This window comes from Saccopteryx bilineata, chromosome 5, assembly GCF_036850765.1.
Source record: "Saccopteryx bilineata isolate mSacBil1 chromosome 5, mSacBil1_pri_phased_curated, whole genome shotgun sequence".
NCBI classification, from domain to species: Eukaryota; Metazoa; Chordata; class Mammalia; order Chiroptera; family Emballonuridae; genus Saccopteryx; species Saccopteryx bilineata.
Window position 1 is genome coordinate 1,131,690 of NC_089494.1, and position 21,233 is coordinate 1,152,922.

At 61.0% G+C, this 21,233-nt stretch overlaps 2 protein-coding genes across 4 annotated transcripts; both read right to left on the reverse strand.

Moving 5' to 3' along the window:
- Positions 1-416: 416 nt before the first annotated feature.
- Positions 417-10,900, reverse strand: RNPEPL1 (arginyl aminopeptidase like 1). Its single transcript, XM_066280161.1, has 11 exons — positions 10,269-10,900; positions 6,264-6,404; positions 5,607-5,758; positions 5,045-5,161; positions 4,638-4,873; positions 4,051-4,164; positions 3,615-3,727; positions 3,383-3,491; positions 2,256-2,486; positions 2,022-2,164; positions 417-1,427 (listed from the first exon to the last, which is right to left on the reverse strand). The coding sequence occupies exons 1-11, from the start codon at positions 10,791-10,793 to the stop codon at positions 1,152-1,154; spliced, it is 2,157 nt and encodes a 718-aa protein (XP_066136258.1). The 5' UTR covers positions 10,794-10,900; the 3' UTR covers positions 417-1,151.
- Positions 10,901-14,092: 3,192 nt separating this feature from the next.
- On the reverse strand, positions 14,093-16,432 carry DUSP28 (dual specificity phosphatase 28). Of its 3 annotated transcripts, none has more exons than XM_066280930.1 (3): positions 15,846-16,432; positions 15,622-15,707; positions 14,093-15,103 (listed from the first exon to the last, which is right to left on the reverse strand). In XM_066280930.1, exons 1-3 carry the CDS (start codon positions 16,326-16,328, stop codon positions 14,926-14,928), a joined length of 747 nt encoding a protein of 248 aa, XP_066137027.1. In that variant the 5' UTR covers positions 16,329-16,432; the 3' UTR covers positions 14,093-14,925. The 3 variants fall into 3 exon arrangements, with proteins under 3 accessions (XP_066137027.1, XP_066137028.1, XP_066137029.1); XM_066280931.1 differs by having other exon boundaries at positions 14,965-15,233; XM_066280932.1 differs by having other exon boundaries at positions 14,965-15,233; positions 15,573-15,707.
- Between the last annotated feature and the right edge of the window lie 4,801 nt (positions 16,433-21,233).

Below are 21,233 nucleotides of genomic sequence, written 5' to 3' on the forward strand. Positions count from 1 at the left end.
GCACCAGCCGCTACAGAACATGTGCTGGTGGCTGTCACAGCCCCTCCTCTGAGACCAAATGTCCCTGCCACTCACCTCTTCTTTGACTTGTCTAGGATGGGGGACCACTGCTGAGAAAGGCCCGAGGGTGGTGACAAGGGGCCTCCTTTGCTTTGGTGTTCGAGGGCCCAATGGGTGAGCCAAGGGGCTGGGAAGGGCGGGGTCAGCCTGCCCCTGCTCCTCAGACCCCAGGGGCTGTGGGCAGAGCCAAGGGTGTCCAGGAGTGGCTAGAGGGCAGAGATCTTCGGCCCATCTGGGACCCCCGTCTCTGGCCAGGGGCTTGTGTGTCTGAGGACGGGCCGTGACCCGCTCCTGACCCCAGCCCAGGGCAGCCAGGCAGATGTGGAGGACAAGCACTGGGTGACTAAGCTCAGAGGTCAATTTCAGAGTGGAGGTTTAATGGGACAATCAGGGTGACCCTGTGGCAGCGGTCCCCTGGGTGGCCCAGCTCTCTGAGCACAGGGTCCCCACACCCCCCAGCATGGTGGGCCTAAGAAAAGAGCACCAGCGTCACCTACCCCTTACGTTTGGGCCCAACTGCACCAGCCCCAGCAGCCATCCATTAGACAGCTCTCCTGTCCCACTTCCCCTGGGGCCAGGGACCCCCTGTTCCCTGAGGGGTAAGGCTTTGAAGGGGCCCTTCCCCAGGGCTGTCCACTCTCTCCTCGGTGTCCTCTGCCCTCACACCGAGGGCACGTCTGCATCCTTGTCACTCTACCAGGGGCCAAAGGAGGCTGCTTGCCCCAGGGCTGGGGTCCAGGGCTCTGCAGGAGGCTCGCTGCAGACACAGCGCGGCCCAGGCCTCCCTGCAGACATAAGGCACAGTGTGGCGGTCACCATGGGACTGTGAGGCCATCGCCCCAGGGGCAGCGCCCGGCAGTCAGTGTTGAGACAGGAGGACATGGCATGTGCTGGCCACTCTGGAGCCTGCAGTGCAAGAGAGCTGGGGGCGGGGGAACCGGGTCCACGGGCCTTGCCTGGCCGAGAGGAGGTCCCCTGGAGTGGCCACAGGAAGGGCACGGGCCCAGGCGGAGCTCGTGGCCAGAGCCGACGTGCAGTCATGGCGAACCTGGGCCACAGAAGGCACAATCGTGGTGTCTGGGAGGCTGGGGCTAGGCAGACACGTTCACGTCCCTGAGCGAGATGGCGCCGCTGGGGGCTTCGTCCCCGAGCAGCAGGGCTGGCGTGTGCGCGTCTCCCTCCGCATCGGCTCCGGCGCCGCCGGGCTCCGCGCCGGGCCCCAGGCCCTGGGACAGGATCTGCTGGATGGTCCTGCGCAGGTTGGGGTGCAGCCGGCCCTGCGTCTGGTAGAACACCTCCAGCGCGAAGGACTTGAGGGCGCCGGTGCAGAGGTCCTCGTATAGCGGGATGGTGTACATGCGGGACATCTGCGGGGGTGCGGGGGAGGGGGGCATGGGGTCACGCTGGCTGCTCCCCGGCCCGCCTCCAGCCCGCTGGCCCCGCCTCCAGCCTGCTGGCCCCGCCCCCAGCCCTCTGGCCCCGCCCCCAGCCCGCTGGCCCCGCCTCCAGCCCGCTGGCCCCGCCTCTGCACTCAGGGTGCCCAGCCGGCCTCCCACCCCCACCACAGCCCTTGTGCAGAGGGCTTATCTCCAGGGAGCCTGGGCTGGGGGTCACTGACGGGGGCAGGGCGGAGAGGGTGGGGCCCCTGGAGGGAGGCCTGGGACCCTTGGGCCTCCGAGAAGTGCAGACGCCCCCAGCCCCGATCAGGAGCCCGAATGCTGACAAGCCAGAGCCAAGTGGGCCTAGATCTCCATCTCATCCCCTCTGGATATGGGCATGGTCTCCCCGAGGACCGGTGGGTCTGGGCTCTTTCCACGTGGTACCCTCCCCCCTGCCCCCCCACCACCCCCTACGTCTTCCCCACCCCATTCTCTGGGATACCCAGCTGGAGAAGCCGGACTGGAGGGTCAGGTGAGGCGGTAGAGGACGGAAGGGGCAGGGCCCGGTGAGGGTGGACACACCTGGCTCTCGAGGAAACGCCGGACCCGGTGGAGATCGGGGTAGTAGTCGTTCCGGACCACGATCTGCAGCCAGCGGATGCGGATCTCGGCGTTCATGGAGTCCAGCAGGGAAGAGTAGCACTTGGACAGGCTCGTCACCACCTCTGCGGGGGCCGAGGGCAGGTCAGGGCTGGCAAGCACACCCTCCCCAGCCGGCCGCCCCTCCCTCCCTCCCCCAGCCGCTGCAGGACCCACCCTGGGGCAGCGGAGACCCATCGAGGAGCCGGTCCAAGAACAGCGCCGTCTGGAAGGTCCTCCACTTGGAGATGTCGATGGCGCTGGCGGAGGCGGCCGCCTGGTCCAGGGGCTCTGCGGTCCACAGCTGGAAGAGCGCCTCCACCGGCCGGGTCAGGCTGGATCCCTGAGACAGGTCCGGCTCGGCCAGCGGCGGGCCCGTGGCGTTAAGCCAACGTTCGAACTCCAGTCCTGCAGGGAGGTGCGATCCTGGGGTCCCCACCGGGCTGGGGAGGGGTCCCCTGGTCATGACTGTTCCAGAGCCTGGGAGCCCCCGGGCAGGGGCAGTTAGGGAAGGCTGGGGTCAGCTCCAGCACCTGCCACTTCAAGCCACTGGCCTGGCTTCTCTCGGGGGGCCAGAAAGCTGGAGTTGATGACTGAGGGACACTCGGCCCTCCCCACCCCCCCCGCTTCTCCTGGGCACAAAACAACAGAGCACTTAGAACCCAACCTCAGCACTGGGGGTCGGGGTCTCTGCACCATGTGGGTAAAGCGACGCTCCTGCTTTAAAACCCTGCTGCTCTGCCCCCCATCCCCCCAAACCCTTGGAGTCCTTAATCTACCAAAACAGGGTCACCATACTCAGCCTGCCCAGCCCCACCTCACTGCCCTCCAACAGATCTTGGCCTCTCTCACACGTCAGACGCCCCGAGTCTTTCTTTTAGCCCCGAAGCCCTCTGACCCGGGACCCCCAGGGATACCCTCATGGGTGTTGCACAAGCAGGCCAATGGGCTTAAGCCAGCTCTGGCAAACTTCCCTCCATCCTGCTGACCCTGTTCCAGGCCCTTTGCATGCACTGTTTTCATGCCCTCCTTCCTGAGACTGTCTAAACAGATCAGCTTGGTCTAAGTGCCACCTCCTCCTGGAAGCCCCTTGGGCTTCATCAGGCTGAAAAGCATATCCTCCTCTGTTTCCATGGCCTCCCAGCCTGAAGCCCACACTGTCCAGTGAGGGTGTCTGAAGGAAGGGCAGATGAACCCATGGGGTTGTCTCCAAGCAGAGGTGGCACCTGTGCGGTGAGGTCCTCCCTACACCCCATGGCTCCCCCGGCAGGCTGGCGGGACCTGCAGCAGGTGACGGGCCTCACCTGCCCGGCAGTCCACACTCTGCTCCTTCAGCTCCGGGAAGAAGCTGAGGAAGGAGTCCAGCAGGTCCTGGGCCACCACACTGGTGAACTTGTACTTCTCCACATAGGCCTGCGAGGGTGCAGGGGTGGGGCGGGGCTCAGTGGGTGGGAGGGACAGGGGTGGGGCGGGGCTCAGTGGGTGGGAGGGACAGGGGCAGTCCAGGGCGGGGACTGTCCGGGCCGGGCTGCTCACTCGAAGGAAGTCGTCGAAGCGCTGGGGGTCCCCGCAGAGCTGGGACAGATAGTAGACGAAGCAGTAGCCCTTTTCGTAGGTGAACAGGTTCATCAGGTGGCTCGGGTTCACCCCTGAAACAAGGCCCGCTCTGCTTGGTGCCACCTCCACGCCCCAGGGGGCAGGAGCGGCCAGGGGCCTGTCCCGTCAAGTATGGACATCCAGGGAGCACGGGCATGCGGACGGCCCTACCCGCAGGGTCTGGGGGAGATGGGGGTCCCAGCAACCGCAGTGCCGTGGGCTCAGAACCCACGAGAGGTAGCGACAGGCTGAGGAAGCCTTGGGGGACCGTCCTGGGCTGCCTCTGCAGGGGTCCAGCCGTGGTGGGGACAGGGGAAGCACGCGGCGGGCTCAGAGGCCGCGGGTGACTGACCTGGGGCCCAGGGGCAGTGGGTACCTGGCTCCAGCTTGACCTGCAGCTTGCTGACCGGGCTGTCCTCTCCCAGTAACTTCATCTGCCTGTGCAGGGCGTCCAGGCGGAAGGCTGTCTCCAGACAGGTGAAGGCAGCACCTGGACAGGTCATGGGGGCAGGGGAGGTGGGAGGGGCAGGACAGGCCTGAGCCCTGGGGCAAGGACGGGGCTGTCCCTGCCCTGGGCTTTGTAGAGCTGCCTCAGGCCACCTTCCTGGACACACCAGGGGGGGAGGGGCTGCACCCTGGAGGCTGGGGGGGCTCTCAGCTGCTCCTCAGTGCCCCCACCTCCTCGCCTGTGTCCCCCGTCCCCCGGGGCTGGGTGCCCCCACCTCCTCTCCTGTGCCCCCACCTCCTCGCCTGTGTCCCCCGTCCCCCGGGGCTGGGTGTCCCCACCTCCTCTCCTGTGTCCCCCGTCCCCCGGGGCTGGGTGTCCCCACCTCCTCTCCTGTGTCCCCCGTCCCCCGGGGCTGGGTGCCCCCACCTCCTCTCCTGTGTCCCCCGTCCCCCGGGGCTGGGTGTCCCCACCTCCTCTCCTGTGTCCCCGTCCCCGGGGCTGGGTGTGGCCAGTACCGTAGGTCTCGGTGGTGATGCGGCGCTGGGCATAGGTGGCCAGACCCTCGCTCAGCCACATCTCTTCCCACGTGGCGTTGGTGACGGCGTTGCCAAACCAGCTGTGGGCCACCTCGTGAATGACGTCGATGATGAGGAACTCGTCACACTCCAGGATGGAGGAGATGACGAAGGTGAGGCAGGGGTTCTCCATGGCCACGATGGGGAAGGAGGGGGGCAGGAAGACGATGTCGTACCTGCACCAGGAGGGGGTGTGCCGGGGCCGTGAACGGCTGGGCCCGGGTGGCGAGCCTCACTCCCCCCGGAAAGGTCAACGAGGGGCCCCCTGGTGCTCCTCGGGGGGATGGAGTCTTGCCCTCTGACCCCTCCTGTGGCCAGCGGGGGCCCCCAGGTGCTCCGGGACATACCTGCCCCACATGTACGGCCCGTAGAGCCTCTCGGCCGCACTCAGCCACTGTTCCACCACACCCGACAGCTTGCTGGTGGCCGTGGGCAGGAGGCACGGCTCGGCCCACACGCGGCTCCTGTCACGGGGCCGAGAGGGCGGGCTGAGGCTCAACCTGCCCCACCTGCCCCACCAGACCCTTCCTCTGCTTCTGGGCTCAAATACCAGCCGGGACTTGTCCAGCCTGGCTGGAGGCCAGCCCACCCCTGCCCCCTGCCTCACTCGACCGCCACCACGCAGGATGTGGTAGGAGGGGCTTAGCCCAACACCGAGGGGCAGCTTGGTTCCTTTGGTGTGGCCTCGAGGAGGGGGCCGGGCAGTCGGGAGCCGGGGCTGCCAGGTCTGGGGGCATGAGGGGTGAGAGGGGCTGTCGGGGGAGGGGGGCCGGGCACGGCGAGGAGGGGGGGCTGGTCTCCAGAGTGTGGGGTCCATCTCAGGCCGCACACCCCGCCTGTGGTGCGCTCTCCCCGAGACCTGGGTCCTAGGCAGCGGCTGCTGCAAGAAGCGAGACGCAGAGGGTCTACCTGGGCCCAATGTCCGCCGGCTGCAGGTCCCCGGCCACCAGGGCCACGAGGTAGGCGGGCACGGGGTGCTCCATGTAGAAGCGGTAGACGCCCTCCTCCTCCACGTAGGTGCTCTGCGTGGCGCTCATCAGCACCTGCACCCCTGACGGGGCCTGCACAGGGGAGACCCTACTCGTCAGGGCACCCACAGCCCAGGGCGGGCACCCCAAGGAACACCCTACAACCCAGGTCAGAAAGACCCCCACTCATGTCGGAGCCCCCTGCCCCCTGTCAGGGCACCCACAACCCAGGGCGGGCACCCCAAGGGAAACCCTACAACCCAGGTCAGAAAGACCCCCACTCATGTCGGAACCCCCTGCCCCTTCAGGGCACCCCACAACCTGGGTCGGGAAATCCCCCACCTGCCAGGGAGCCCCTTCTCGGAGAGCCCCCACACTATGCTCCTCTTCTGTAACCCTCCTGCCCTCTGGGTGGGGGTGGCCACCCGCAGGCTCAGCAGCCCGGCCCCTCCCAGGGGACTGGCACCCCCTCTGAGTCCCCCTTCTCAGGGTCCCGGCTGTCACGTGGCCCTCCCCCTGCAGAGCAGCCTGTCCCCCCCGGTGAGGAGGGTCCAGGATAGGGGGACGGGGCCGAGCGAGGAGGCCCGGGCGGGAGGACCTTGACCACGGCGGAGTAGGTGCACTTGACGGCCGGTGTGTCGAAGCAGGGGAAGAAGGAGCGGTTGCAGACGGAGTGGCCCTGGGTGAAGACGAAGGGCTTGGCACTGCCGTAGGTCAGCTCGGGGTCCAGCCACCAGATCTGCAGGCAGGCGGCAGGCGGGGCGTCAGCAGGCACCCTCCTTGCCGCAGTGGGCAAAGCCGTCCAGGGGCAGCTGCCGGCTGGCACTTCCCCTCCCTGGCGAGGCTGGGGCACCCTACAGGGGCCGGCGGGCTGGTCTCCCGCAGTGGGCAAAGCCGTCCAGGGGCAGCTGCCGGCTGGCACTTCCCCTCCCTGGCGAGGCTGGGGCACCCTACAGGGGCCGGCGGGCTGGTCTCCCGCAGTGGGCAAAGCCGTCCAGGGGCAGCTGCCGGCTGGCACTTCCCCTCCCTGGCGAGGCTGGGGCACCCTACAGGGGCCGGCGGGCTGGTCTCCCGCAGTGGGCAAAGCCGTCCAGGGGCAGCTGCCGGCTGGCACTTCCCCTCCCTGGCGAGGCTGGGGCACCCTACAGGGGCCGGTGGGCTGGTCTCCCGGAGTGGGCAAGGCCGTGGGAAGCGGGCCCAGACCTGCTGTCCCTCCCGCTCACGCATCCGGGCCCAGAGCCTCTGGGGACGGCAGCCAGACAGGCAGGATGGACGGATGGATGGAGCCGGGAGGCAGCGGCCTGACCAGGCTCACCCAAGGCCAGCAGATGCTCTTGGTCACCACGGCTGACCCACCTCCTCGGGCAGGCAGGGCAGCTAACCCGAGGGTGACCTGGATTGTGTCACCAGGGCCAGCCCTCCCTCCAGGCAACAAGACATGCCTCTAGAAGCCAGCCTGTGCCCCTCACCCCAGTGTCCAGAGGGAAACTGAGGCACGGTCAGAACATCCAAGTCCAAATTCTCACAGGCCGGCCGGCAACGAATCTGATCTCGGCCCGGCCAGGGAGTCAGGAACGTGGAAATGCACGGAGCCGGCGCTTCCTGATGACCCCACAGGAACGAGCACGTCGAGCCCGGGGTCACCCTTGGGAACGGGACCAGCTTCGCCTGGAAGGACCGCCACAGGGCAATGGGCTCCAGATCAGGGGTCAGCGGGCAGTGAGCCAAAGCCAGGCACTCAAAGAGGACGGGCTGGACAGAAGTGGCCATGGAGAGGGCCCCTGGGGCCATACGGACAGACCATGCAGCGGCTGCCAGTACCCATCTGCCTACCACTATGGGGGGCTATCTTCCCTGCAGGCCCCGGACCCCAGTGGACCCCAGACCCGGCAGGGCTGCCTATCCTGTCCCTGCAGACCCAGCCAGACCCCACCGGTGCTCACAGACTTCTTCAGAGCTCGCTTCCGCCGCTGCTCTCTGTCCCCTCGCCACAGGGAGCCCCCGGCCGTATCTTGCAGACCCCCGTACATTAGTGGTGGTCAACCTGGTCCCTACCGCCCCCTAGTGGGCGCTCCAGCTTTCATGGTGGGCGGTAGCGGAGCAACCGTAGTATAAATAAAAAGATAGATTTAGGCCTGACCTGTGGTGGCGCAGTGGATAAAGCATTGACCTGGAAATGCTAAGGTCGCCGGTTCAAAACCCTGGGCTTGCCTGGTCAAGGTGCATATGGGAGTTGATGCTTCCTGCTCCTCCCCCCTTCTCTCTCTCTCTCTCTCTCTCTCCCCCCCCCTCTCTAAAATGAATAAATAAAATAAAAATTAAAAAAAAAAAGATAGATTTAACTATAGTAAGTTGTTTTATAAAGATTTATTCTGCCAAACTTAGCAAAAGTCCGATATAAAGTACTTGGTAAATAATTATTATTATATGCTTTAACTTGCTGTAACTGTACTTTATAAATTTTATAAAGTAAAGTTACTTCCCTACTTTATAAATCACCATGACTGTGGAACCGGTGGGCGGTTAGAAATGTTACTACTAACATAGATACAGAAGTGGGCGGTAGGTATAAAAAGGTTGGCTACCCCTGCCCTACATGTTCAAGAGACTTGTCTTGGGAGCCTGTTAAAAAATGCAGGCTCCTGGGCCCAGCCCCAGAACATTCCCGGGGCAGGGACCCAGGAATCGGCATCAGGAGAGGCCCCACCGTGGAACCTGCTGCAGGGATCCCTTTGCTCGCTCTGGGGACAGGCCCCGATGGCCCCCCAAACTCAACCCCACCACTGCAGCCTCTCACGGACCCCTCCCGCCCCTGTGGTCCTTCTCCGGCCCCACCCAGCTCAGGCCTCCTGTCCCCACTGCCCAGGAGCATGTTGCAGCGCACCTGGCACTGTTTACCCCTCAGCCTCACAAAGACCAGTTGGGTCCCCAGTCCTCCCTGGGAGTCAGGGGCTGGGGCCGACCCCCCAGGCAAGGAGTAACCCGCCCTAGAGGACGCCCAGGGCTAGGGAGCGAGGTACAGGAGCCGACATGCTGGAAAGGAAGGGGCGGGCCTAAGGGTTCCAGACACCGCAGGACAGGAAGACAGCCGCTCTTGCTGGTGAGTGAGGGGTTCAGGAACGGGGTGCAAGGGGCATGGGCCCAGAGTCTTCAGCACCCCAAACTGCCTCCCAGGGAGCTGCAGCCTCACCTGGCACAGATATAGGCTTAGGGGTCCAGGCCCTGAGCCCCGTGGCATTCACAAGTGGCACCCGGATCAGACACCCACCCCCACTCTGTCCTCTGCAAGTAGAGCAGATCGTGGGGCCAGGTCCCTTGTCCTCCAGCCTGCAGCCCCAGAGGGGCACAGCCCATGGGCACCATGCTGCCCCTCCCTGCCCGAGCACAAGGGCCCACAGAGAGCCCAGGGACAACAGCCACCCTTTGCGGGCCTGGCCCCATCCCCAGTGGCCTGCTGAGGGCACCGGTCTCACCACTCAGCCGGCCATGGTCTTGGGTGAATCACACATGGCTCCAAGTTCACATATCAAGGTCGGGGAGAAGCACACCCCTCTCACTGCTGTGCGGGGAGGCATATTGGTAAGAGCCCCAGACTACCTGAGCGGGCAGCAGCGGCCAACCCAAGCTGGCCAGGGGCCAGCACCCCCCAGGGAGCTCAGGGAAGGAGGAGAGGTGACAGAGTCTACTCAGTGCTCCTGGGAATCGTGCAGGAAGCCTGCAGTTAGTTATCTGTCTGGTCTAGGCTCTTCCCGTCCAGACGTCACCTTGGTGGCTACTGTCCTGATGCCTCAGCACTATCCATCTATCACCCAGCCCACTGGCATGCCATGGGCAGAGACACAACCTCCTGGGGCCCTCCACAGTTGTGTGCATGGTGTGTGGGGGGGAGGGGAAGGGGAGTATCCACGTGTGCTGTCCATATGAGAGCCCAGGGCCATCGAGCTTTTCAGGCAGAGCCTCTGGGACACCGGGCGCTGTGTGCCCTCAGTCCTGCAGAACTTAGGTCTGTCTGCAGGAAACGGGACCACTCAGCCACAGCATCCTGCCAGTCCTTGCCCAGGAGGCCCAAAGCACTGGAGCCAACCCAGCCCCCAGCTCCTGCTCTGCAAGGTCTGTCCCTCACGCCATCTTCAGGGAACAGACCTGGTGCTCACAAGGCCCCGGCCACACGGAGGCCCTGCCACATCTGACAGCCCTGATCTGCCACTCTGTGCCAGGCTCCAGCAGAGTCACGACTTGGCAAGTGCCTACCAGAACTTGCTCTGTCCCTAGGCAGGGCCTGTCCCTACACACCTGAAAGGAGAGGCCTCCCTTGGTGGCAGGCTGTTCCCTGTCCCCACCACCCACTGGGACAGCATCTGGGCTCTCACTCTGCCCAAGGTTTCTAAGGGCTCCCTAGGAACCAGCTGGGAACCCGTGAGAGAACCTGGACAGGACTCCGGGACCAGGTCGGGGGAGCGCCTGATGAGAAGCCAGTGCCCTCCAGGGCCACTCCAGCCCTGCCTCCCTGCAGGTGCCCCAGACCCGCCTCGAGTTCCTGGAGACAACCCCCTCCCACTCCCCTCCCAGCCCCCCGCCCGGAGCCCACCCTGACGGGACTCACGGCAGGGGCGTCGGTCGAGGTGTAGCGCAGGATGATCTGGAAGGGCTGGTGCGCCTGAAGCTCGGGCGGCAGCGTGACGGTGAGCGAGGAGCCGTAGTCGGTGAACGGGTCCACCCTGAAGGCCAGCGGGCAGCAGGCGGGCTCGGCGCCGGGCGCCTCGGGGAAGGCGGGCAGCGGGGGCGGGGGCGCGGGTCCGGGTCCGGGTCCGGGCGCGGCGAAGGCGAAGGCGCAGGGTGGCTCGGCGGGGGCGCGGCGGTAGGCGGCCGAGTGCAGGCGCAGGGCCGGGTGCGTGTCGAGCACGAGCGCGCGGGGCGCGGGCCGCAGCGCGCACAGCTCGAGCACCAGGCAGCCGGCCAGCTCGCGCGCCTCGGGCCGCAGCTCCAGGCCCAGCTGCAGGTGGCGGAGGCGGAAGAGCTGCGCGCTGGAGGCCGAGGCCACGTCCAGGGCGGGCGGCGGCTCGGGCGGCGGGCGGGCGGGCGCGGCCTCGGCTCCGGGCGCCTTGCGGCAGCAGCACTGCGCCGCCATAGCGCCGCGCTAGGTGAAATCCATGGGCGGCGCTGCGCCGGGCCGCGGGCAGCCGGCGAGGGGTGCCGGGCGGCGGCGGCGGGGCGCGGGCACAACAGGAAGTCGCGCCGGGAGCCGCCCGGGCCGGCCCCGCGCCGTGCGCCGCCCCGCTCCGGCTCTGCTTGGCCGCCGCCGGGGGCGCTGTGCGCGGGGGACCGGGCGGCCGGGGGCGCTGGGGGCGCTGTGCGCGGAGGACCGGGAGGCCGGGGACGCTGTGCACAAGTGGCCCGGGCGCTCTGCTCGTGTTGGGGGGCGGGTGGGTGTGTGGAGGGCTCTGTGCGCCGATGCTCGGGCCGATGTGCACAGGGTGGGGGTGGGGTGGTGAACCCGGAGCTGGGGACCCAGGGGTACGTGAGGACCCGGGGTACTGGGCCCGGGGTGTGACAGGCGCCCAGAGGGCCTCTCCGCCCTGTGTGCTTCCTCCCTGGCCCGCCCAGGGAGACCCCAGGACGCGTCGCCGCCTCAGGTTCCTGGGGCGGGGCTACCTCCTTGAAGCCGGGAAGTGTAGCATCTGTAACTGGATGTTACTTGTCCACTGGGTTCCGAGGGAGTGATTCTCATATCTCCCCCGCCGGCACATGTCCCCGTGAGACTGGTGCCCCCGATGTGGACCATGCTGGGCCAGGTGGAGCTCAGGAACCTTAAGGCTGTGCTGCTGTCAGATCAGGTGGCCACTAGCCATGTGTGGCTATTTAGGTTTGAATGAAAATGAGAAGTTCAGCTCCTCAGTTGCCACAGCCTATTCCAAGGTCTCCCTGTGTCTGTGGAATGCAGAGTGTGTCTAGTGGCAACCACACTGGTCGGGGTGGGTATTTCATCATGGAAGAATGTTTGATTGGACAGTGCTGCCTAGTGGTCTGCAGGGCTCTGAAGGCCAGATTGTGTTGGGGGGTGCATGCTGGGGCAATAAAAGGACCTGGCCTGCCTACCACCAACCCACCTGCACACAGTCCTGTGCGGGTGCTGAGCTCAGAGGGTGACAGCTGCAGACCAGGCAGGATGCTCAGTGGGAGAGTGTCAGGTGGACCTCAAAGCTGTGGAGTGAGAGGGGCCACCAAGATGTTGCCGTCAGCTTTCTGTAAGAAGAACTCAGGGCCTGAGGGAGCACCCAGGAGCCCACACACCTGTCTCCCCTGCAGCACTGCCATGTGCCAAGGTCTGGGGCTAAACTGAGATACTGCACTTGACCTCCGTGTCATCCCTGAGTCCTGTTGAATCTTCGGGACTCAGTGGCCCCATCTGTAACCGCGTGCTGGTGCCTGCCCCCAACCCCAGGGATGGGAAGTACTGCTGAGAGGGAGGATGTGTGTTCACTGACGCAGAGCAAGTGCACTGAGGCAGGTTCCCACGTGCAGTCTTAGCTGGGGGGCACAGCCTCCCTTTGGGGCCTCAACCCCAGATTCCCTAGGAGCCCTGCAGTCATCTGGAGGAAGACTCGTAGGAAGAGGACTGGGGTCCGATCAGTCCTTGCTGCCTTCAGTGGCCCAGCGCCTGCCTAGGGTACGAGGGCAGTGTTTTAGTTGGCACTCCCAGTGGACCAGCCTCTCTGAGCTCCACGTGCAGGCCAGCGGCACTGGGGCTAGAACATGGGACTGCACACGGGCGCCTTCAACAGCCCACCCCAATCACCCTCAGGCAGGCCTACCAGCTACCTGAGCCCTGAGGGTAAGTTAACATCAGCAGCCCCTGGATTTGGGGAGGAAGGGGTTGGGTCTCATCCCATCTCTCCTGGAGGGCCCTGGGCATGTCCATGTGACCAGCTCTGCACACAGGAGTGGTACAGTGGGGCAGCCTTGCTGGTCCAGAGGAGCTCTTACCGCCTTAGCCTTCAGGGTGGGGTGCCTGCCACTGCACATTGATATAAGGAGCAAACACAAGTCAGTCTTGAAGGAGCAAACAGACCTGTTTTTAAGTATTAATGTCAGCCCACCAAGGCACCTTATGAATTGTGAAGCCCACAGCAGTGATCTCTACTCCCGACCGACCCATCCCTGTCCTGCTGGGCCCAGGCCTCACCCTGCCCTGACCTCACCAGGGGAAAGAAACGTGGAGGGCTGGACTGCCAGAGGCTGGGTTTTCCCCTACAGGAATCTTCATACTCTAGCCTTTGGGTGATCAAATCCTGACCGGCTGGGGCAGACTGCTGACATTCTACCGACACCAGCCTCCCCTAAGGCATGTGGTCAGTGCATCCCCATTTAAGTAGCAGGCTCCAGGGAAGAGAGTGGCCTCCCCTGCTAGGAGACGTGGAAGCAAGGGCTTCCAGGAGGAAGTGGCATTCAGGAGGGGGCTGTATTGTCCCTTGGACAGATGTCTTAGGGGTTATTGGGTCCCTGAAGGAGCCATCGTTGGATGATCCTCAGAACAGAGCTGGTGGGATAAAAAGCTGACGTGACCCACAGATGTCCTTCAAGCTGGCCTGGGCTCTATCACCTTTGCACCCTTATCACCCAGGGTCAGCATCAAAAGTGCCGTGAATAGGGGTGCACTCAGGTCCTTGCTCCTGACCTTCTAACAGGGTAAACTGCTCAGCTCCCAAGATGGCAGATGGAGCTGCTGGGGCACTTGCCAAGTGGAGAAGATGGCAGTAAACCCCTACGGGGCTGATGAAATGGTGATCTATGAGGGGCTTGGGGGAAGCGGCAGCTGACAAACCTTCAATTAAGGTGGCAGAAGTTATGACTGGGACCATGGCTCTTAGGGATGGGGGCAACTGACTGGTGACATCAAGTGGGGCTGGATGTGTATGATCTGAGCCCATGGATGGCATTATTACAGTCACAGGTGCAGGAGCAAGAGAGTGCGGAAGGGGGCACTCCTTTCACAACCACTCACGCCTCACTCACAAAGTGTGAGCTTCCCTTTCCCACAACTTTGGGCTCTGGGTCAGAGGTCTTCATCCCCAGGTAGAATGCTTCCACCCAGAGACATGCCATGTTGCCCTGGATGAGAGGCTGAGTCACCACCTCACACCAGAGGCATCAGGCAAATCAGGGTTGCTCTACTGGGTGGAGTGACTGATCCTGACTTCCAGGGGGCAGTGGGGTTGTGCTGCTGCTCAGTGGGGATCGGAGGAGCCTGCTGGAGCTCAGTACACTCTCTTGACCCCTCCCAGGTGGTGTAAAGGTAACCAGAGCAGTAATGCAGGCAGGGCCACTGAAGACACTGCAGGGTCAAGACTCAAGCCACCTCATCTGGAAAGCCCAGCACTAGCAAGGAGCTGGCTGAGGGTGGATGGGACATGAAATGAGCAGTAGAAAAGATGATAAACATCAACTGCTATTATTTTATTCATTATCTCATTATGTATATATCTCTCTACATTAACCAGAAATTATAATGTCTGGAATTCACATTGTAAACCTGAGAAAGAAGACCTACTAAGAAGGGCTTCTGCTGGCTAACTGGGCTTAAACTTTAAGAAAAAGAGCCTAGCAGTCATTTCTACACAAGAGCTTTTCATGCAAACTGGACTTCAGGGAGGAGGCTGCCCTGTGTACCTGTCCTCTGAGTCAGACTTTTGCAAGAGTTCCTATTTTGACCAATAGGACTGAAGCTTTCCTCATCCAATGGGGAAGCTCTTCCCAACCAGAGCAACTCTATTCTGACCAATCAAGATAGTGCCTTGATTTGAAGTCAAAACTGTGAGGATGTGAAGTCCTCATTTGCATGAGGACAGACCAAGCAGAGACAAGGGTTGGGGACTTATGTCTTTATAAGCCAGCTCCCCTCTGGCTCTGAGAGACTTGCTTTCCTTTTCACCTAAGACTGAAGATGATTGTTACCCTGGTTGAACTGACACCAAAGGTGTCTTTCTAGAGCGGATCAGAGAATCCCAGAAAACCACGAAGCAGACCAATACAGTGCAGAGTGGAGCAGAACACTGACGAGTTGGGTGAGTAGAACAGAGTGGTCTAGCCAGAGAGGGGCTGGGCTGTTTAAAAAACCACTGTGTCCCAATTCAGCTGTTCTGCACTGAATAACGTTTCCTTCTTCACCACACCCCAAATTGGGGATTCCTGTTGGCATTGAATTGGCATCAACAATTAGATGTATCACCCAATTTTCCTCCCCGCCCCCCTCACTATTTTATTTAAGAAGCGTTCACGGTGATGAACTTTCCAGCACTGTCTTTAGGCCATGGGCGGTCCAGGTGAGGTGCCCGTGAACTAGAAGAGGCATGCACACGCTCAGATGCACAGGTGGCTGGTGCATCCTCAGTGCGAAGGTGGCGACAGGAAGTCAGGCAGGGCTCCATGCTGTTGCTGAAACTGGGAGGTAAATAAGGTGAGAGGTGGATACGCTCTGCGGTTCGTTAGCCTTGTACCTTCGCCTGCATGTGGCAGCAGCTACAAATCTGGAAACCATGGGCCCCCCGTGGGTTGGATCATGTGTTGGGTTCTGAAAGGAGACCAGTGTGAGGCCGGGGAAAAGTCACTCTGGCTCCAGCAGGCGACAGGCAGGAGAGTTTGCCAGGAGCCCCAGGAGTCCTTCCCCCAGAGTCGCCCACGTCAGGGTGGCCAGCGGCCAGTATCTTGGTGGCGGGTCTGTGTGACGCCTGAACTTCCTGACCTTGGATCCCAGCCTTGATTTCCCTGGAATAAATGTCCTTCTGCCTAAAGGTCAAGCGGTTTTGATATATACCCGACCAAACCCTGTCTAATAAATTGAGGCTGTACACCGACTACCGCATCCCGGGAAACTCCGAGCCCTGGCTTGGGGGGGGGGGGGCGGGTGGACCTGATCAATCCGGGCTCACTGTCCAGAGGGGTCCCGGGGCAGGCCGGACCTGGACTGCAGGGCCTCCTCGTACTTCTGGAGCTGAGACCAGAAGCCAGGGTTGGGCTCGGCCACGGGCCGGGCGCTCTTCACGGTCTGCAAACAACCGGACTAGTTGAAACGCTGTGCGGTGCTCGTTACAAGGCCCACGAACGCGTCCCGCCCCGCCCCTCCGGGCAGCCCGCTCCCACCCCACCGGAAGTCCCGCCTCCAAGGACCGGAAAACCCGCCCACCTGGAAGGCCTGCGCCAGGGTGAGTCCCCGGTGCCGCATGAGATAGGCCGTGCAGACAGCGGCCGAGCGGCTGCGGCCGTTCTTGCAGTAGACCAGGCAGGCACCGCCGGCGCGCACCGCGGCCTCCATGGCAGCGCAGGTGGGCTCCAGGTGCGCCAGCAAGTCCTCGGCCGGGTCGTCGAACACGGGCACGCGCAGCTCAGCCACGCCGGGCGCGCGCGGGCCGGGCTGCTGGCGCGAGACGTTGACGCACAGGGTGACGCGCGCGCGCGCCAGCAGCTCCGGGGCGGCCGCGGCGCGCGCGTTCCCGAGGAAGAGCGAGGGGGCGACGTGCGCGAACGGCGGCGGAGCGGCCTCGGTGCCCCCGAGGCGTCCGGCTCGTCCTGACTCCATGACCCCGGCGCCGGGGGCTCTATTTTTGGGCCGTCTGACAGCCGGGCCAGGTCCGAAAGCCTTCGGAGGGCCGCCTGGTTGGAGCAACATCGTGCTGTGCAGGAGCCTGGCCCGCCCACAGAGGCCCTCCTTACTGGTCAGGTCCTGCGCTGATTGGCAGCTGGTGGGCGGGGCCTGGCAGCCAAACAGTGGGCGGGGCTTCTACAGCTACAGCTGCAGGTGCAGGTCCTCCTGGGACCTGGGGAGGTTCCCCTGACGGGACAGCTGCACCCAGGGCAGCAGCCAGGCTTGGGAACGGGGTGGGGGTGGGGTGGGGGGTGTCTCAAGTAGTGGCTCCCATATAGCACAGCAATTTTCGACTAGTGGGCCAGGACATTATGCAGTACCTGACTCGTTAGGGCACTGACCTCTTTACGTTGTCAAGTAAAAAAAATAAAATGACAGTAGCCATTACAACAATAGCTGTCTGGTGTGAATGAAGCGAAGGTATGCCTGTTTCTTGTCAAACTGGCAAAAAATATATATACATTTTTTGATGTGCCTCAGAATTTTAGTAATTATGTGTACCATGAGGTAAGGGTTGAAAATGGCTGGTGTAGAGAAACGGCGGGGGGGGGGCATCACAGATTGTTATCCGGTCCTTGACTGGTGCTCTCCATATGGTCCTGGTAAACCGCCTGCTTTTGTGTATTAATACAAAGCTACTTGTAACTGCATTGCCGCTCAGGTGCTTCCGTACGGTTTCATGCTTATTATGCCATCTGTTATCTGCTTCCTAATAAATTGCCCTTTGAAATTTCTACATTTTATTTCCCTTTTTATTGTAAAGTGTGTTTCATGTAAATAAAGCTATTTGCCGTGAACTTTTCATCATTTCTTCCTAGGCCAGTATTTTTGTCGTTTTTATTTTCCTTAATCATTTAATTTTTAAAGTTACAGTCATGTCCCCAAAATTATCATTTAATGTCCACACTGTTGCCTCTTCAGTAAGATTTACTAAAAAGACCTCTTCAATAGGTTTTTCTGATGGCCAGTGCCTTTCAGGGAATGGTTTCAGTGAAAAGTAACTTGTTTTGCAGCATTACATATATTTAGTTGCAGTTTCAATATCTAACAGTAAAATTTTTTTTTCTGATTCATCTCCATTGTTTACTTAAAATTTGCTATTTATTCTACCAGGGGTTATTCTTCAGTAGTGACACCCCCCCCCTCACCCATGCACTTAGTATTGGATAAATCTGACAAAATGAACCTATACAATCTCTGGATGATCTTGATTCTCTCCGTTTCAGCTACAGCCACCAAGCATTGGTAACTGTCAGGTCTTTATTGCAACCTGGGCTCTTGAACATTGGTCTGCATTGGCTGCCCCCCAGAGGCCCTCCCAGAATCATTTTCCCTCTTCTCCCCTCAGGACAGACTCTTAACTTTCTTAGGATGGAGAGACAATGGAATTCCCATTTTCCCAACTTCGTGGGAGCCGCCCAAGTAGATTTTCTGCTCCCAGTTCCAGAAGTGGGTCCTGGTTACCTCTAGCCAATCAGTAAAGGTGTTTTCCCGTGGCTGATTCATCAGAGGGCTTAGGCTCTCATGATCCAAAGAGGTGAGAAGCATGGAGGTAGGTAGGTCTCCATTTTCTCCTTAACACCACAGGGGAGGGCAGCTTTGAGTGAATTCCAAATTGGGAAACACAAGGACCTTGACATGAATCAAACCAAACCTGAAGACCTCCGCATTCTGCACTATTTGGTTTCCTGAGCCAGCAAATCACCCCTTTTTGTTGCAGGATGAAGTGCGTTTTCTATTCCAAGGCCTCCTACCTGATACTTCACGTTTCCTCATTCCATTGAGTTAAGGAATGGGTAACAAATCTATCTCATCTATTTTCTCCACCTTGATTGCTATGTTTAGTTTGGGCCACCCTCTTCTGGACCTGACACCAGCTTCCTGAGGGGAGCCTTTCTGCCCCCTCCAACTGCAGTTTGGGAAGCTGAGCAGAGACAAACAGCTGTCTGTGAACTTTGTTTATGAAAACAGTCAACTAAAACTTCAAAGTATCCTACAAACCTGTTGTGGATTGAATGGTGAAGTCCTAACTGCTGGTGCCCGTTCATGACCTTATTTGAAAATAGGATCTTTGCAGATGTAGTGAAGTACTGGATTTATAAGTCCACTGGACTAGTAAGTATCCTTATAAGGAGAGGAAGGTCTGGAGACCCTAACACAGAGGAAGGAATAACTTGTTAATTTCAGCCTCCCAGTTTGTCATGCTCTGTTACAGTAGCTTCAGGAGACTAATACTTCACCCAGTATAAAAGACTAAACAATAGTTGTGTGTTTTTTAAAAATAAAAATAACTATCTCTGGCAATTTGGTGAGATTGGGAAAAAATTCTAAATACTAAAACGTGGTCCAAAAAGAAAAGGTGTTTTGGAAACTTCTATACATTGGGAAAAAAATAATGCATCTCTATCTCCCTCCCCACCCCACCACCAGGGAAGTCCCAACTGCTTCAGCTACAGAAAGTCTTTGTACTGTTTCCCACCTTTGTGTTTTTGCACATACTTGCCCAGTTCCCTGAAGTGTGCACTCTCTCTCCTGGTCAGAGAACTCCTATGCGTCCTCTGGAACCCTGCTCAGAAATCTCTCCATAAAGTCCTTCCCAGTGACCATGGGCCCTACCTCACCTTGTTCCCCACCATACCACGAGCTCCCCTCCGTGCCTTCCACGAACATCGATTCAACAGATGGCTTTAGACTCTGGGCAGAGCTTGATCAAATACCAGCTCTACCGCGACCAACCGTGGACAAGTTCATTTATCCCTCGGTTGTGCCTCAGTGTCCTCAGGGCTCTCTTTGGGCGTCCTTGGGAGCACTTCGCCCTGTGTCCCCCTGGGAAGCCCTTGCTCCAGAGGCTGACCCGCTCAGTCTTCTGCTGCACGTCGAGGTCGGGGTCACGAACGACCTGCTGGGTCCCTGCGCTCTCGCCAGCAGCACTCGCGGAGGTGCAGGACCGTTGAAAGGCACCGAGTGGGGGACACCAAGTGGGAGCAGGCGGAGGGGCCAGGGGGCCAGGAATACTGTGCGGTCACAGACAGGCACACCTGGCACCCACCGACCCACGGGCGCCGGGGGCGAGTCTGAGTGCTGAGGGGCGTGCCTGTGGGCGTGTCTTGGCGAGGCCGGGCGTGGGATTGGCGGAGACAGAGAGAGCTGGGCGGGTACGTGGGCGGGGCCCGGTCTCCAGGGAAACCCGACGCTCCCGGGCTCTCCAGCGTGGTGGCGGCAGTGGAGGAGGCTGGTGACCCGTCTGCTTTGCTGCTGCTGCTGCGGCGAGCTCGCCGAGCCTCGGAGCCACCCCGCGGCAGGAGCGCGGTCGGGATCCCCGCGGAGAAGCAGCTAGTCGCGGTGAGCCGAAGTCCGGGGAGCGGGGATCTCCGAGCTCCGTGGAGGATGGTGATGGGGGCCTAGGCGTGAGTCACACGACCCCGGGGGAGGTGCAGAAATAGTTCTGGGACCTGACATGCGTGGTAGGCTGGCTCTGAGTTCGGGGCTGGCTGGTAATCGTACCCCAGCGCCCGGTCCCGTCGCCCTCGCGGGCTGGCTCCCGCGGACCCCGGGGGAAGGGAGAGCCCGCTCACTGTGTCCCGCTCTCGGGCAATTAGCTGGCGCAGGGCTGACCCCACCACATGGATCTAACTTGTGGTCGTGGGAGGGTGGCCCCGATGGTCCTTCCTGTGGTTCTCACAATACAGAAGGGACAGGAACACCGTTGAAGCTCTGGCAAAAGTGTCGGGGTTCTAACACAATGTGACTGGGGTGGGGGCGCAGCCTTAGTCCCGGTCGGGCTAGGTAGGGGGGCGTTTCTCCAAGGCCGATGGGGCTCTGGGCGGTCAGTGGGCGTCGGCTAGGAGCCCTGAGAGCTAATGTGGGTCTCCGGCTTTGCTTCCAGGTTCAAAGACGAGAGACATGGAAGGTGGTTATTCCTCAGCCTTATTTTACAAAGTCCCAAATGATGACCGGCTGGAGGGGAAGGGCAGCGAGAGTGCTGCCTCTGAGGATTCAAGGACCCTGGACAGCTCCATGCTCTTCAGTAAAAGGTGTGGGAACCCGACCCTCCCACAGCGAGGTCTGAATCTGACCGCGGAGACCAGATTTAGATGGCGTTCAGCTTTGGGGCGGGTGTTAAGAAATCGCTAAAAGTTATTTTATCCTTCAAAAAACTAGTCTCTGGGCCCTGGCCGGTTGGCTCAGTGGTAGAGCGTCGGCCTAGCGTGCAGAAGTCCCGGGTTCGATTCCCGGCCAGGGCACACAGGAGAAGCACCCATCTGTTTTTCCACCCCTCCCCCTCTCCTTCCTCTCTGTCTCTCTCTTCCCCTCCTGCAGCCAAGGCTCCATTGGAGCAAAGATGGCCTGGGCGCTGGGGATGGCTCCTTAGTCTCTGCCTCAGGCGCTAGAGTGGCTCTGGTCTCAACAGAGCGACGCCCCGGAGGGGCAGAGCATCGCCCCCTGGTGGGCGTGCCGGGTGGATCCCGGTCGGGCGCATGCGGGAGTCTGTCTGACTGTCTCTCCCCGTTTCCAGCTTCAGAAAAATACAAAAAACAACAACAACAACAAAAAACCCTAGTCTCTGGGGAAATAGGAAAGCCTCAATATTGTGTCAACAGCCACTGTGGAAAATTACCATAATGGGTGACTGCCCCTCCACCCCCACCCCACCTGATCTTTGCACCTTCCTCCTAGGCCGCCCCATTCTTCCCCTGCCTTTTCACTCATAACCTCAGGGCACTGGCTTTATTTTCTGCTGTACTTTTAGATAGCAAGAACAGGAAAGAGGCAAGCCCTCCCTGGTACGTGTTCTCTGCCCCTGTTGAGCGCCCGCCCGCCCACCCACCTCTGCATCCTTCCTTCATCTCACGAGCTCTCTGTGGCCCATCCAGCTGCCCTCAGACCACATCCCTCAGTCTGAAGCCCCCTCCCCTTGTTTAGCCTGTT

Coding starts and splice junctions, on each gene's coding strand:
- RNPEPL1 (XM_066280161.1), bottom strand. CDS start 10,793: ATGGCGGCGCAGTGCTGCTGCCGCAAGGCGCCCGGAGCCGAGGCCGCG. Junction 6,405..10,268: donor CCTCGACCGACGCCCCTGCC/GTGAGTCCCGTC, acceptor GCCTGCCTGCAG/ATCTGGTGGCTGGACCCCGA. Junction 1,428..2,021: donor GGCGTTTCCTCGAGAGCCAG/GTGTGTCCACCC, acceptor GCACCCCCGCAG/ATGTCCCGCATGTACACCAT.
- DUSP28 (XM_066280930.1), bottom strand. CDS start 16,328: ATGTTGCTCCAACCAGGCGGCCCTCCGAAGGCTTTCGGACCTGGCCCG. Junction 15,708..15,845: donor CCCTGGCGCAGGCCTTCCAG/GTGGGCGGGTTT, acceptor GGTTGTTTGCAG/ACCGTGAAGAGCGCCCGGCC. Junction 15,104..15,621: donor GAGGAGGCCCTGCAGTCCAG/GTCCGGCCTGCC, acceptor TTTACCTCCCAG/TTTCAGCAACAGCATGGAGC.